We start from the raw sequence: 14,667 nt of genomic DNA on the forward strand, positions 1-14,667 counted from the left end.
GGCGGGCCAGGGGCGGGGCCGGGCGCCCTTCATCCCCCGTCGCTGTGCTCAGCCGGGAGCAGAGCGGACAGCGCCAGCCTGAGCGGAGCACCGTGCGTCCCCACCCGCCGGGCCAGGTACCGCTGGGGGCGCCGACCCCCAGTCCAGGGCACCGGGCGGGCAGAGCTCTACTGTGCACCCTCCCGTCCGTAGCTGGGCTCTGGGCAGCGCCTGTTACCCGTCCCGTCCCGGGCAGACACCCCAGCCTCCCGCGAGCCAGAACCCCGCGCGCTCTGGGCTCAGTCCGGGGACTCGCCACTCAGGGGTCAGTTCTGAGCTTGAACTGGTATCCTGGGAAAGGCATTTCGCCGCCTCAGGGCCTGTCGGCAGGGCCAGGAGGGACAGCAGGAGGTCAGCAGCACTCGGGGCTGGGGCCACAGGACGCCTTGTTGGGGGCTCGGGCGGTGAGCGATGGGCTTCCCGAGGCAGGGCCCACGGGGACTAGCTAGAGAGGGTCCCGGAGGGGGGCCTAAAAGGGCCCGGGAGCGGGCTCTGGAGCGCTGCCCCGACGGGCGCCTGACAGGCAAATCTGCCCGGCTGGCACACCGGGAGTCTGGGTATATTTATCCCGGCTGCGTTGGGCAGGGGCTTGAGGGCAGATCGGGCCAGGCTGCCTGAGGGGCCGTGGGGCACATGTTGGTCCCAGAGTCCGTGCCATTTGCAGCCGGGCCAGCGGGCACGGCAGGAACAGGGCGCGTGTGGCTCCCTGGCCTGAGGGCGGGGCTCTGTGTGCTCTCCTTGCTGCCTCATTCCCCGGTGGGGGTATAAGTGCTGGCGCCGCGCACGCGGGCGGAGGGAAAGGACCAAAACCGGGTTTGCAGGAGCCCGCCCCCGTTCCATTGGCCCCTTCGATTGGCCACAGCGAATGCGTGCGTTTGTTTACACCCGGGGAGGGGGAGGCCAGGGGCGGGGCCTGTGGGAATCCGCCCTCTCCCCCCAGGGTGACCTGAGCGCTGAGCTCAGGTGTAAGCTCTAGGACAAGTCTGAAAGGGACTAAGTCAAAGGTCCTTGCACCTTGCACCCTGGGGGACTCCTCGACCCAGGCCCATCCTTCCTTCAGTCGCCCAGTCCTGTCCTTTCTTCCATGACTTCCTTGGGCCACTGTTCTGGAAGAGGCCTTTGGACCTTCCACCCCTTCCTCTTCAGTAAACAGTTGCATGGGAGTTCAGTTCCTTCAAGAAAGGAAGAAAACTCTTCAGAGCTTTTCAGTCTGGAGCCTAGAAAGCTGAAGAGATCTGGGGACAGTTCCATTTTGAGATGGGGAAGTTCTGCACAACCATGGAAGTCTTCCTGCAGGAAGCACTAGATGTAGGAGGAATCAGGGTGGGTGAGGCCAGGCGTGGCACATCTCCAAGAGGGCTGGAATGACTGGAATCATTCCATGAGAGTCTCTGACCCTTTGGGGTTGGGGACAGGGGACTGGTTCTCTGGGGAGGGGAGGGGTATATGTCTCAGAACCTCACTCTGCCTGAGCTCATAGAGGCCATGTCCTCACTGGCTTCTCAAACCACTCTTTCTTCAGTACTGGTTCTTTTGGCCCTCATCACAACCTCACCACACACACCCAGTCCAGGGCTCAAGGTGGCCAGACCATGAGAATCAGTTGCTCCTGTCCTGGTGCCTGCTGCCCTAGCAAGTAGCCATGGAACCTTGGGCAAATAGAGAAAATGAGGCACAACAGGTCTCTGGGTAGTGTCGGGGAAGGTTTTTGAGCTAAACTAAGTGTACCCTGAAAGTCCAGGCTGGGTGTGGAACAAACAGGCACTCATTCTAAGGGGAAAGCATGTTTTAGGGGAGTGGTTGGCTGCAAGGGAGGTACAGTTTGGTATCTGTGTGCACAGAAAGCCTGTGTGGGATGTGTATACTATGCTGTAGTAAGATAGGAGCTCTGCAGGCACATGATCTAGTTCAGACATGACCAGGGTCCAGGGGCCACTTGGAGCTGGGTTGAGATGGGTTGGGGGCTTGCCAAGGGCCTTGAACCCATTCTATTCCTTTTACAACATTTGCTGAGCACCTACTATGTGCCCTGCAAACATTCAGTCTGGTGAGTGGAGGGCTGGCCTTTGACTCTGGATAAGAAGACAGATGCGGTGGTGGGGTGGGGAGGACTCTAGAAGACCAGGCGGGGCTTCTGGGGGCCAAAGGGAAGGACCAGCTGCTGGGGCAGGAGGGGCTTTCCGGTCAGCGGCCTGGGGTGGCTTGGTTTTGAATTTCCGCTCTGCGGGCCACGTCCTGTACACAGCCTCTCAGCCGGCACGTCTGCACACGTGCATGACTGCTGAGAATGGGGGTCACCATCACCTCTGTGTATCTTTTCCATTGTGTGGGTAGACAGTGCTGGACTGGGGAGTGGTGAGCTTTCCAGCTGGGCCTGGACCTGCAGCCCTAGTGGGCTCAGACCCACTGTCTGGATGTCCCTGCACCTAGCTAATGGAGGCATAACCTGCTCTTGTAGGAACCTGCAGATGCTGGGCAGCCTTCTTGTGGGGTCCTCCAGGGTTCTGCCTGGTCATCCCTGAAGTGCCCACTGGGCCTGCAGCCCACTCGCCTGGGCCTCTGGCTCCCTCTTCCCTCTCACTCCTTCTGGGGTCCTCTCTGTCTTTCGTTGGCTGTCTCCCTGTCTCTCTGTCTCTTTTTCCATTTAGCTATCTCTGGCTGGTTGGCCATCGCTGTCTCTCAGCTCTCTGGTTGTCTGTCTCTCTCTGTCTCCCTGTCTGAATGTGTATCCACCTTCCTCTGTGTGTATTTTCCTGTTGGTGTACCTTTATATCCATCTGCATTTCTCTATCTCCCTGTGCCTCTCTGTCTCTTTTTCTGTCCAGATCCGTATTCATGCACTGCATGTATGTGTTTTCTGCCCTTCCTCTTTCCTTGCCCCTCTCTTCCCTCCCTCTGCCGCTCTGCTTCTGCCTGACATTGAATGGTGCCTCTCCTCCAGGCCAACCTTGCCTTTAGCCCCTCCCCCCTTCCACTGGGGTCTCCAATGAGTCCTGAGCTGCCCCAGGCCCCTGCTCCAGCTTTCCTTGGGGCCAGAAGTCCGGCTGTCCAAATATTTGGCCGCCTCCAGGGGATTCCGGGTCAGCAGGGAGGAGGATGGGCTGGCTGGCTCGGGGTCTCCCCTGCCCCTGGGGGGCCACAGGCACGTGATGTCCTGTCCTTTGCCTTGGCTGGGCCTCCAGCTGCACGTCCCTCTCAGCGGGCTGGCAATGGGGGGAGGGGGCTGCTGCTGGCTCTGGCCCAGTGTTGACCAAGAGGTTCCAGCTGCAGCCTCCACTGGGGGAGCAAGGAGGGTCCTGGGCTGGGTGGGAGGGGAGGCCTAGGGGTCTGGGGCAAGGTCCAACTCCAGGCATCTGTTGGGTGTCTAGCAAATGTACCCTGTCACAGGAAAGTCCAACTTCCGGCCCCAGCTGGGCCCCTCAGATCCTCCTAGACACTTCCGGATGCCCAGAACACAGAAGCACAGACCCCACACACCAGGGCCAAGGAGCTAAACTATGAGGGATCGGTGTTGCCAACACATCAATGTTCTGGGCCATCTTCCTTTCCTTGGATGTGCCCTCTCCTCCATACCACCCCCCTCAGTACCAGCCAGGTGTTGACCTTGCAGTGGCCATTTGCCCAGTGTTGTTGACGATGAAGGAGCAGTGGAAGGGGTACTGGATCTACCGAGGTCAAAATCTGGAGTTGTGCGTCTGGAGGAAGGGCTGGGGGTGCACAGGGCTGTAGTATTCTCCCCTGTTCAGAACACCCTTCCATATGCCCTAGCCCTAGCCCCCTGACCTCAGCAATCATCTCCTCACCAATCCCTGGGGCTGTGCCTTGAGAACATACAATTCAGACATGTCCATTGAATCTAGTTTCCTTGTTGACTGACAGCTTGTCCTAAGATGATGTTCTCCTTCTGAAGCCTGGAGAAGAAGGTGGGCAGGGAGTGCCAAGATAGGAGGGGCACCTTGTCTCAGCCAGGAGGGGACTAAGGATGGCTGAGCTGGAACTGAGAGCAGCCTTCATCCCTGAGCCTCCAGGGATAACCACAACAGACCCTCAGGCCAGACCAGCTGCCTCTCCCCTGAGATCTGGGCTGAGGCTAGGACTTCCCATGCACCAGAAGCCTGGGGACCATGGCAACAAGTTCTATGGGGTCTGTGCCTCGATCAGCACAGACGGCCAGGAAGGACTGAGGGAAGAACAGTGTGGATGCCTCCCTGTAGCCAGCCTGCCACTGCAGTCCCATTTATGTCCCTGAGCATTAGGGAGGAAAGCAGGGCTCAAGTCCCTGGTGGTTCCAAGGACCTCAATCCTGGGACAGAGAAGTATGTGTCCTACAGCAGCTGATGCAAGCAGTGGGCCTGTGGTGGCCTGGATTCCTGGGCCTCGAAATCTTTAATTAGCCAAACTCAACACCTGCCAAGGTGTGCCTGACAAGTTCTCACCCTGTGATGCCTGCGTGGGCGAGCGTTACCTACTGCACTATCCCTGTGGCTCCTGGCCTCTCCTAGCCCTTATCTCCCAGCAGAGCAAACAGGGCCCAGGGCAGTGGCCCAGGCCATCGATTTCCTGCCCAAGTCCATTCTGCACCCATGACCGATGCTATTCTGATGATCTGCCCAAGGTCGCAGTGACAGCCCCACACTAGAACCTGACCCCTCTCTGGAAGCCCATGGCATGGTCTGGGACAAAGGCCTTGGAGAGGATCCTCACTCTGTCCCCAGCTTTGCCAAACTTCTGGGGACCTCTGCAGGGCAGGAGGACACTGAGGTCCTGAGTGGGGAATACTCTACCCGTGGTCACACAGTAAGGCAGGGCCAGGCCAGGACTCAGACTCCGAATGTCCACTGTGGACTTTCTCAACAGTGGGTCAGATTCTGCTGGCAGATTTCCCTGAGTCCACCCTGACTCCCTGATACAAAGGAGCCTGGGAGGTGGTAGGCCTGAGGGATGGGAGCTGTCAGAAATGGGCTGCCAGCCTCAGGGAATGGCTGAGAGTCCACATGCCAGGCTAGCACTCCACTCTGGCTGCTTAGCCCTTAGCCCTGCCCTACACTGAAGTACAGACTCATTGACCTGGCCTTCAAGGCTTTGTCAGGTTTGTCTATAGCCATGGAACCTTCATTCTGCCTCATACCACACCTTAGAGCCTTTGCCCATGCTGTGCCCTCTGCCTAAGGCATTCTTTGCTATTCCACACTTTTGGGACTCCTGGAATTTCAGAAATGGCTCCATCACCTCCTCTGCCAGGAAGCCTTCCTTGATGCCTCTCTCCCCCCTTTTTGGAGTCCCAGCACTATGTGGCTCATATTTAGTTGTTGCAGGAACTATAAGGTGGGGGCTATGTTTGGGGATTTTGTCCCTTCCAGACCAGAAGCCATTTAGGGAAGGATATTCCATGTCCTCTCTGGGACCTCAAACCAGCCCAAGATCCAGCAGTGACTGGTTGTGAGTATCAGACAGGCTGTGAAGGTCTAGGCGTAGGTCCTGCTGGGGGGATGGGGAACCTGGAGACAGGAACTCGGGCACTTTGGCCATGACCATGCCATGGGCTGTGGTCTCCCTGGAGGTAGTGCTGGCTGCTAGGGAAGGATATTAAGGCAGAGAAGGGTGCTTTGTCCAAGCTGCCAACTCAGCACACTCTGAGGGCCTGTCCCAGCCTGCCCAGGGTGGGAGGCCTGAAAAGGGCAACCCTAGCTGAGAGCCAGGGGGCACTCTGGAGTGACTCTGGAGATGAGGTGCTGGCATCTCCACATCCAGCTGGGATCCTTGGAGAGGCGCTGATAGTGAGGCTTAGGGCAGAGACTCATCCAGGGGAAGAGGGCACGAGAGATGTTCACATTGTCATGGACCTGAATGGACAGGACTGGAGGTGAGATGGGTTCAGATGCCAGCATCAGAAGAAAGAGAGGCAGGCCGAGGGGGCCCGAGGGTTCCAAGTGTGGAGTCTCCAGGACCGAGGTTCCTGGGATCTGAACTCTGGCCTGGGGCTGCCTGGGGCAATGGTGGGCTGGTCCTCTAGTCAGTTCTGTGTGGCTGCTGCCTCCAGGACACTGGGGCCTGAGGCCTGAACCCAGCCTTCTGTCCCCACACATAGCCCCAAGTGCTAAGAACACTGGTGTTCTGGGTTCTAAGTAGACCTGAGACCATCAGGATCCGGAGTGGGGATGGGGGGTTCAGGGCGGGATTCAGGATTCCCAAGCAGAGGGCTTGTCATGGCACCAAGCCTAGGCTCCGATAGGGACACCTGGCTGGCTCAGTCAGTAGAGCAGGTCACTCTTGATCTCAGAGTTGTATGTTTGAGCCCCATGTTGAGTGTAGTGATTACTTAAAGTTAAAATCTTAAAAAAACAAAACAAAAAACAGGCTAGGCTGTGGCTGACCTGCATGGCAGTGCTGCCCCCTCCCTGGTCTCGACTAGAGTCTGAGCTCTCCTTCTGGCCTCTCTGGCCTTCAGGATGTCCTTATAGATCCTGGGGCACTGTGCCAGGTAACTTCTGGGCATGGGGTAGGTGGCTTCCAGCCCCAGTGATGGGTGGGGGGCCGGGGAGGGGGGGAGCTGGCTCCTTAGAGGCCCAGCAGAGCCATGCCCTGAGGGCAGGGAAGGGAGGACTGATCCAGTGACCTAGACTCCTCTACAGCTGCCTAAGACCCTGAGTTCCTGGCCTGGGGTTCTAGGAAATGGAGAATCTGCTCCAATGGTCCACTACTGGAGGGTGGTCACCTAAGGGATAGGGGTATTCCCCTAGCAGGGGAAGAGAGGCTTGAAGGAGAACATGGCCCTGAGGTCATGGCTGTGTGGAAAGTGAGGCCTGGGTGGCTCAGAGAATTCGGCCCTGGGACGCTCGTTTCCTGGATGGCCCCCTGAGGGCCCTTTGCAGCCAGGCGGGCAGGGGCCAGGTGTCCAGCCACCCAGCACCGCCTCAGGCCTCCTGGCTCCGGGGGGGTAGCCTTTGCGCCTGCCGTTCCCAGCGCCAGCTCTCAGACCACAGAAGGCCCTTTGTTCTGGCTGCCAGCAGTGCCCGCCGGGCGGCTGGGAACAGGGCCCACAGCCCTCACCCTCTCCCAAGGCCTCCAGCCGTCGGGCAGTGCCATTCTAGGTTGGCTAGGAGGCCCCTGGCACACAGGGCCGGCACAGGAAACCGTCTCCCGGTGTTAATGTCAGGGAGGGGGTGTCAATCCAGGGCCCACCTACCAGCTCGGGGTCTGGATTCCTGGGACTCAGCATCCTGGAGTCCAGGCACCACTGGACTCTGAACTCAGGTCATCCAGCTGATCCTCACTTCGTAGATGGAGAAACTGAGGTCCCAAGGGCTTGCCTGGACTGGTATGTGAGTGGTGGGGGGAGTGCTACATACTGGCCAAGGTGTCCCATCAGGATGTCTTGGAGAACTCAGGTATCTGAGCTCTACTCCCCCAAAAGCAGGTCCCGGGGAGGCAGCAGGCACAGCTGCATGTACACATAAATCCTGAGTGAGCTTCTGGGAGGTGTGATAGGCTGTAGACTCCCCATGGGAGGCTGGGCCATGGGTCCTGGGAGAAGGGATAACCAGAGGGACCATTGCTCTGCAGACCTTTGACTTGTGTTGGTGTGAGAGTCAGTGCTCCGGGTGGCAGACCCTGACCATGGAGGCACCTCTGCAGACGGAAATGGTGGAGCTGGTGCCCAACGGCAAACACTCAGAGGGGCTGCTCCCAGTCACCACCCCCACGGCTGTCAACCAGAGGTGAGCAGAGAGACCCAGTCGTGGTCAGGGCAGGGCAGGGTGCAGAGCAAGGTCCGGAGCTGAGCTGACTGCTCTGGCCTGTGCCTACAGGGTCGAAGGCCCCAGACGGAGCTGTGTTGAGGGCGAGGGCTTCCTACAGAAAAACCCCAGCAAGGAGCCACACTTCACAGACGTGAGCCGGAGGGCACAGTGGAGTGGGGGGCTTGGGAGATTTCACGCAGTAGCAAAGAGCTCTGGGGCAGCGACGGGAGGTTAAGGGACAGTGAGGGGGAATGTTGGGATACCCTCCATGCGTCGCTGTCTCTCCCCCCCGCCCCCATCTCACTCTGGTGCCTGCAGTTTGTGGGGAAGACTTCATTTGGGATGTCAGTGTTCAACCTCAGCAACGCCATCATGGGCAGTGGCATCCTGGGACTCGCCTATGCCATGGCCAACACGGGCATCGTCCTTTTCCTGTGAGTGCCTTCAGTGAACCCTCTAAAGACAGGAGCTCTAAACAGTCCACCAACCGTGACCTCCCAGGACCCAGGCTGTGGGTGGGCTCAACCCAAACCATGGCTAAAAAAACCAGCCATGGCCAGACAAATATCCCTCATTTCCTGGTAAACCCACTGAGATTATGACACAGGCAAGCCTAACAGACCTGAATCTATACTTCTACCACCGTTTACACGTGATGAACGAAGCCCCATGGCCAGGCCTTGTGTGGACACACGTGTCCTTACTTGGGAGCTCTGCCCTGCAGTCTGAATGGAAAGCATGTTTGTTCCAAGAACTCAAGGAGGTAGTGCTCAGAGGGCCCCTTCTAGGTCATGGCTTACCCTGGGTCAAACCGAGCGGTGTTCGCCCCTGCCGGGGCCAGTTGAGCTTGCATCCACGCCTGTTGGGGGCTCCAGACACCTGGGTCACAGACCCACACACCCAGGCCTCCCAGAGCTCACCCCCCCTGCCAGCCAGTGAAGCCCTCAGTGGCTCCTTTTCGCCCATCTTCCCCAGGTTCCTGTTGACAGCCGTCGCCCTGCTCTCCAGCTACTCCATCCACCTGCTACTCAAGTCCTCAGGGATCGTGGGTGAGCCCCCAACCCAGCCTGGAGCAGGGGAGGGCTGGGCTGGGGAGAGCACTCCTGACTATTTTGACTCCTGTCCCCACAGGTATCCGTGCCTATGAGCAGCTAGGCTACCGTGCCTTTGGGACCCCAGGAAAGCTGGCAGCGGCCCTGGCCATCACACTGCAGAATATTGGAGGTGAGCCTGGCAGGCAGACCCAGACAGGTGGTGGGCAGGTGGGCGGGCTGAAGACTGGCTGGTTTGGCTGACCCCAGCACCTGCCTGCCTCTCTCCCCCCAGCCATGTCCAGCTACCTGTACATCATCAAGTCCGAGCTGCCCCTTGTCATACAGACCTTCCTGAACCTGGAGGAGCAAACTTTGTGAGCCCCAGGGTGGGGCGGGGCTGGGTGAGGGTAGGAGGAAGGCCTTGGTCTACCCCTCCACATGCACCACTGGCCCTGGGAACCCAGGCTGGGCTAGTGGGAGAGATGAGACAGTGCCTGCAAGTGACTGGTGGAGGGGCAGAGAGCTGCCAACAGAGCTAACATTCAGTCTACACTCCTTTAGCACCTAGGGGAACCCCCTAGGAGGGCCAGATGAGGTGAGAGGTGGGGTGAGGCTGAGGAACCTGGGCCCCACCTGGGCCAGGACACAGCCTATGAGAAAAGGAGGACCTGAGAGCTTCGGGCTTAGCTCTAAGCACCTGCTATTCCTGACCAGGGCTTGGGCTTTAGCGCCTGCCGCCCCCTCCCCCCTCCCCGCCCCCGCCCCCCTTCCCCCAACCCCCCCGCCCAACCAAGAAATTAAGCCCGTGGTGTCCCAGTTGCTCTCATCAGTTTAGCCAGCACTGATGGAATCAACCATGTTTTGTGGGTGGGGACAGAGAAGACAGCCATGCCCTGCCTTTGGCCACACAGCCCAGGCAAGCAGAGGGGGTTTGAAGTTGAGAGCAGCTCTGGGAGGAGGGAAACAGCCAGGATTCTTCCCCCTGGGTCCTGGGTGCCTTTCCCAAGGAGTTGGCCTTTGGGCTTCCCTGGGAAGGAGGGTCTCCTTCCTTATCCCTTGAGTTCTCTGTGCCATTGGTGGTGGGGGGTGCAGGATGGTGCAGGATGCAGATGCCAGGAGGGACCACAAGGGGTACAGGATGTTGGAAAGTCCCTGACACCCCCGTGGAAAATGCTCCACCTCCCCAGAGCCAGGGTCTTTCATCCCACCCACCTCCCTGGGCCCCTTGGGGCCACCCCCTGGGGAAGCTGGACCCAGACCTGTGTGTCTTGAGAAAAACAGCAGCAGTGACTATAGCCCTAATGGCTACCAAGCAGGAGCTGAGCTCCTTAGTTCTCCCCTCGCCTAGGCCAGTGCTGAGAGAATGTCCATTTTGCAGACTCCGAGCTATGAACAAGTATTTTTCCGGTGGCCCCGATTAGGTATGGAGGCAGGTGGCCCCACCCAAGGCTGAGTGGACTCTGATGTTGGCTCCCCACTCCTATTCCTGCAGGGACTGGTACATGAATGGGAACTACCTGGTGATCCTTGTTTCTGTCATCGTCATTCTGCCCCTGGCACTGATGCGGCAGCTTGGTGAGTGTGGCAGGGCTAGGGCCTTGGAGGGGAATGTTGGAGAAATGCCTGGGAAGGGACCCCAGTCTCACAGCCCTTCCCCCACGTTGCAGGCTACCTGGGTTACTCCAGCGGCTTCTCTCTCAGCTGCATGGTGTTCTTCCTAATTGCAGTAAGTCACTTTCCGTGCTGGTGGAGTGAGGGGACAAGTCTCTTGGGGGGTTCCTCTGTCAGGGGCAGGGGGCAGGTCTTTCTGGGAAGCCTGGGTTCAGAAGGCAGCTCCTTCTGTCCTGATCTAGATGTGTTTTCATAGTGACTCCCAGGCAAGCCTTGTCTGGCCCTGATACCCCCATCTTCCCTGCAACTCAGGTCATCTACAAAAAGTTCCATGTGCCCTGCCCTCTGCCCCTCAACCTCGCCAACATCACGGGCAACGTCAGCCTCATGGAGGTCACCAAGGAGGAGGCTCAGCTGCAGGCTGAAACAGAGGCCGCAGCCTTCTGCACCCCGAGTTACTTCACACTCAACTCACAGGTTCCAACAGGCCGGGGCAGGGGCTATGGGCCGGGTGAGAGTGAAGGGCTGCCCTGATGCAGTCACCATGTCTATCTAGACAGCATATACCATCCCCATCATGGCCTTCGCCTTCGTCTGCCATCCCGAGGTGCTGCCCATCTATACGGAGCTCAAGGAGTAGGTGTCTATGGTTGCAAGGGGGGTGGCTGCCTTAAACTGGTTTGGGGAGAAGGAATGTGGTCCTGGTAGGGTGGGGGCAGGGCGGGGTGGGGAGTGACAGGAGCCAAGTCACTTTATCAAAGATCTCCATGGCTTCCATGAGGGGCGACTGGGGGCAAGGAGGAGACGTCCTCAGCTGCCAAATGGTGAGGGTGTGGTGCCAGAGAGGCCCCAGGGCATACGGGGATCTCCGGTGTGGCCCAGCTTGGCACCCATCCCCTCCCCTGCTTCCCCAAAGCCCCTCCAAGAGGAAGATGCAGCACATCTCCAACCTGTCCATCGCCGTCATGTATGTCATGTACTTCCTGGCTGCCCTCTTCGGCTACCTCACCTTCTACGGTATGGCTGGACCGTGGGGGCAGAGGCAGAGGCCAGGCTGGGGGGCAAGGGGCTGGCCAGTGGCCATGGCACCCTGCATACTGGAGGTGCTAACTAGGTGCGTGATGCCTAACTGTGCCCTACAGCTGTGGAGGTGAGTCTGTTGCCACTTCCCACAGTGTCAGGGTCAACCCAGGCTCAGAGCCCATCCCCCTCCCTGGGCCACCTGCTGATCATCCTCCCTGCCTGCCGCAGACGGGGTGGAGTCGGAGCTACTGCACACCTACAGCAAGGTGGACCCATTTGACGTGCTGATCCTCTGTGTGCGTGTGGCCGTGCTGACGGCAGTCACACTCACAGTGCCGATCGTTCTGTTTCCGGTGAGCCGGTGGGCAGGTGGACCGACGCAGGGTGGGACTTATGGAGCTGACAGACTGGTGACTCTTCCCACCCCCATCCCCCAGGTGCGCCGTGCCATCCAGCAGATGCTGTTTAAGAACCAGGAGTTCAGCTGGCTGCGGCACATACTCATTGCCATCGGCCTGCTCACTTGTATCAACTTGCTGGTTATCTTCGCTCCCAACATCCTGGGCATCTTCGGGGTCATTGGTGAGGGTCTGGCCCAGCTGTGTATAGAGGCAGGGCATTGGCCAGAGAATTTCCTATCTAAGTCCTGGCAGATTCCTGAGATCATACCCTACCTTTAGTGACAGCTGCTGGCCATGTGCACAGCTTGGCTTCCTGTCTGAGATTTTTGTCCTGAAGGCTATTCTAATCCCTTCTGAGGGCTCAAAACCAGAGTCTGTTCCCCCTTGCTGAGGGATGGGGTGGAGCCCGGATGCCAGGGACCTCCACAAAGGGTCTCATTGGGTCTTGTCCCCATTTCACATATGAGGAAACTGAAGTCCATAGTGATTAAGGGAGTAGCAGAGCCATACGGCTGGTAAGTGGGGGGCCTTGATTTAGCTCTAGGATCATGGAACTATAGGTTCAGTGCTCTGTCCACTGTCTCATCCCAGTTGGGGCTCTAAGGTAGAAAATCAGACAATTCTGAGACATCTTTGGAGTGGCCCAACTCACAAGACTGACTCCTCAGCCCAACTCTGCAGGGACCAAAACACAGACCTGAGGGCTGATTGTCATGGATAGCATAGACATGACTATAGGTTCTCTGTGGCCAAAATCTGACTCAAAATGATTTAAGCAAAGAGGAAGGTATTGGCTTAAATAATGGAAAAGCCTTCAGGAATAGCTATATCTAGGAGCCCGATATCTTCAAGGCTTTGTCTTTATCTTTTGGCTTACCTTTCCTCTTTGCGAGCTTCATTCACTGACAGATTCTTCTACTGCCAAGAGCACTAGCTTTCTATCCAGTTGGACAGAGAATGGGGGGCAGGGGGACTGGTGGGCTCTCCGGAATCAGGCAGAGCTCTCAAGTAGAGTCTCAAGATGAGACTTCCCCAACAAGGAATCTCTGATCTCACTGAAGGGTTCACCCCTGGACCTTAGCCAATAGCTGGATATATCTCATTCTTTGCAGGTGCCACATCTGCCCCATGCCTCATCTTCATCTTCCCCGCCATCTTCTACTTTCGCATCATACCCACCGAGAAGGAACCTGCAAAGTCTACCCCCAAAATCTTGGTGCGAGGATCCTGGAGGTTGGTGGGCTGGTGTGGGGCTGAGGGAGCTGCCCTGACCTCACACCTGACTCTTGACTCCCTGACCCCATAGGCCCTTTGTTTCGCTGTGCTTGGCCTCTTGCTGATGACCATGAGCTTGAGCTTCATCATCATTGATTGGGTGTCAGGGACCGGCCGGCATGGAGGAAGCCACTAGGAAGACCCCCGGCCTGTTCTGTCTACTCGTCCAAGTACCCCTGCCCAGAGTCTTCAGCCCCTGCTCCCATCCAGTGGCCAGTCAGCGGGGAGAAGAAAGATGTGGTTAACACTATGGCATTTGTCCCCTGCCTCACGTCTTCTCTGTGGAAGGTTTTTGTTACAGCCAGGACCAAGGCCCTTGGACCACTACCTTGCTGGGCTCCCGGGCTACAGGGGCTTCCGGAGTTGGGAGCAGGGTGGGGCTGTGCCCTTGCTCCCTTCCTGTTGCCTCAGATCCCACTCAGGCCCCTGCCCTCCTTGCACAGATGCAAACACTGAGGTCCAACAGCTGCCTGCACAGTCTGTAGGGCACATAGAGTTGGAGCCCAAGCCTGCAGCCATCTCCCCACCTTGCTGCTGGACCTTGGTCTGCACTCTGGGGCCTCATCTCCCTCAATGCACTTGCCTTCCTCCACTTCTGTCCCGGAGGCCCCTTTCAGTCACTTGGACTCAAGCGCTTGGATACTCTCGTCTCCTTCTCCCATCCCCACCACCAGAAGCAGACCACCCCCCATACCTGAAGCCATCAGGTTCTTTTAAATGTGAGGCTGGTGTGGGCACCCCCAGGGACCTGCTCCTTCACCAGTCCTGGGGAGGCTGGGACTCCCCCCACCCCAAGTCTGGGCCATAGCTCACATTCCATTTCTGGGAGAAGAAAGAGGCTGGGGCCCAGAGCGTCTCTGCCCCTGGGAGCCAAAGACCCCAGGGGCTGATCCGGGGTAGGAGTGGAGAAGCTGTCAGCTCCCTTTTATAAATATTATACATAATACCAGCTATGTTGTGTATTCTTGTTCCCCATGGTCCCTGAGCTCCTGGCAAGTGGGTAGAAGTCGGGACATGGATGGAAACGGGAGCCTCTCCTGCCCCCTTCCCTGGGATGAGGGTGGGGATAGGGCCCCTTCCAAACCAGCCAGTGGCATGCTCAGGCCCAGCTCTGGACCTGGGCCAGGCTCAGCACAGACCTGCTTTCTCACGGGGTGAGGTGGGGAGGAATTAATGAGGCCCCAGGAAATGGGACAGAGAGAGGCTCCGGAAGGAGGCAACGTGAGGTGCATCCCCAGTAGCTCCAGGGAGGGTCTGAGCAAGGGGGCAGCTGAGCCCTGCAGAAACCCTGCTGAAGGGCCCCCTGCCCTCCCTGGCTGCCATGTCAATCCTCTGCTAATGCCTTGAGTCTGAGGACAAAAATCCAGGAATTCTGTGAGTTGTCAGGCTGATCTTCTATTAATGGTAAAACCCACTGTGAATAAAGGTGGGTTAATGAGTTCCCGTGTTTGGAGCCCTGAGTTTTGAGTAGGGGGTCCAAGGCAGGGCAGGACTGGCCTAAAGATGCAGGGTAGTCCCAAGTGCCCTGGCCCCGATGAAACTAGG

General features: G+C 58.2%; 1 protein-coding gene across 2 annotated transcripts; it reads left to right on the forward strand.

Moving 5' to 3' along the window:
- Positions 1-14,071, forward strand: SLC38A3 (solute carrier family 38 member 3). 2 transcript variants are annotated; one of them, XM_043587368.1, is made up of 16 exons: positions 1-116; positions 7,603-7,757; positions 7,848-7,929; positions 8,097-8,212; positions 8,754-8,827; positions 8,910-9,002; positions 9,105-9,186; positions 10,305-10,387; positions 10,480-10,538; positions 10,736-10,900; positions 10,980-11,059; positions 11,340-11,440; positions 11,675-11,799; positions 11,884-12,028; positions 12,960-13,063; positions 13,154-14,071. In XM_043587368.1, exons 2-16 carry the CDS (start codon positions 7,657-7,659, stop codon positions 13,256-13,258), a joined length of 1,515 nt encoding a protein of 504 aa, XP_043443303.1. In that variant the 5' UTR covers positions 1-116; positions 7,603-7,656; the 3' UTR covers positions 13,259-14,071. The 2 variants fall into 2 exon arrangements, with proteins under 2 accessions (XP_043443303.1, XP_043443304.1); XM_043587369.1 differs by lacking the exon at positions 1-116 and adding an exon at positions 7,220-7,357.
- The last annotated feature ends 596 nt before the right edge of the window (positions 14,072-14,667 follow it).

The sequence above is a fragment of the Prionailurus bengalensis genome, chromosome A2, assembly GCF_016509475.1.
Source record: "Prionailurus bengalensis isolate Pbe53 chromosome A2, Fcat_Pben_1.1_paternal_pri, whole genome shotgun sequence".
Taxonomy (NCBI): Eukaryota; Metazoa; Chordata; class Mammalia; order Carnivora; family Felidae; genus Prionailurus; species Prionailurus bengalensis.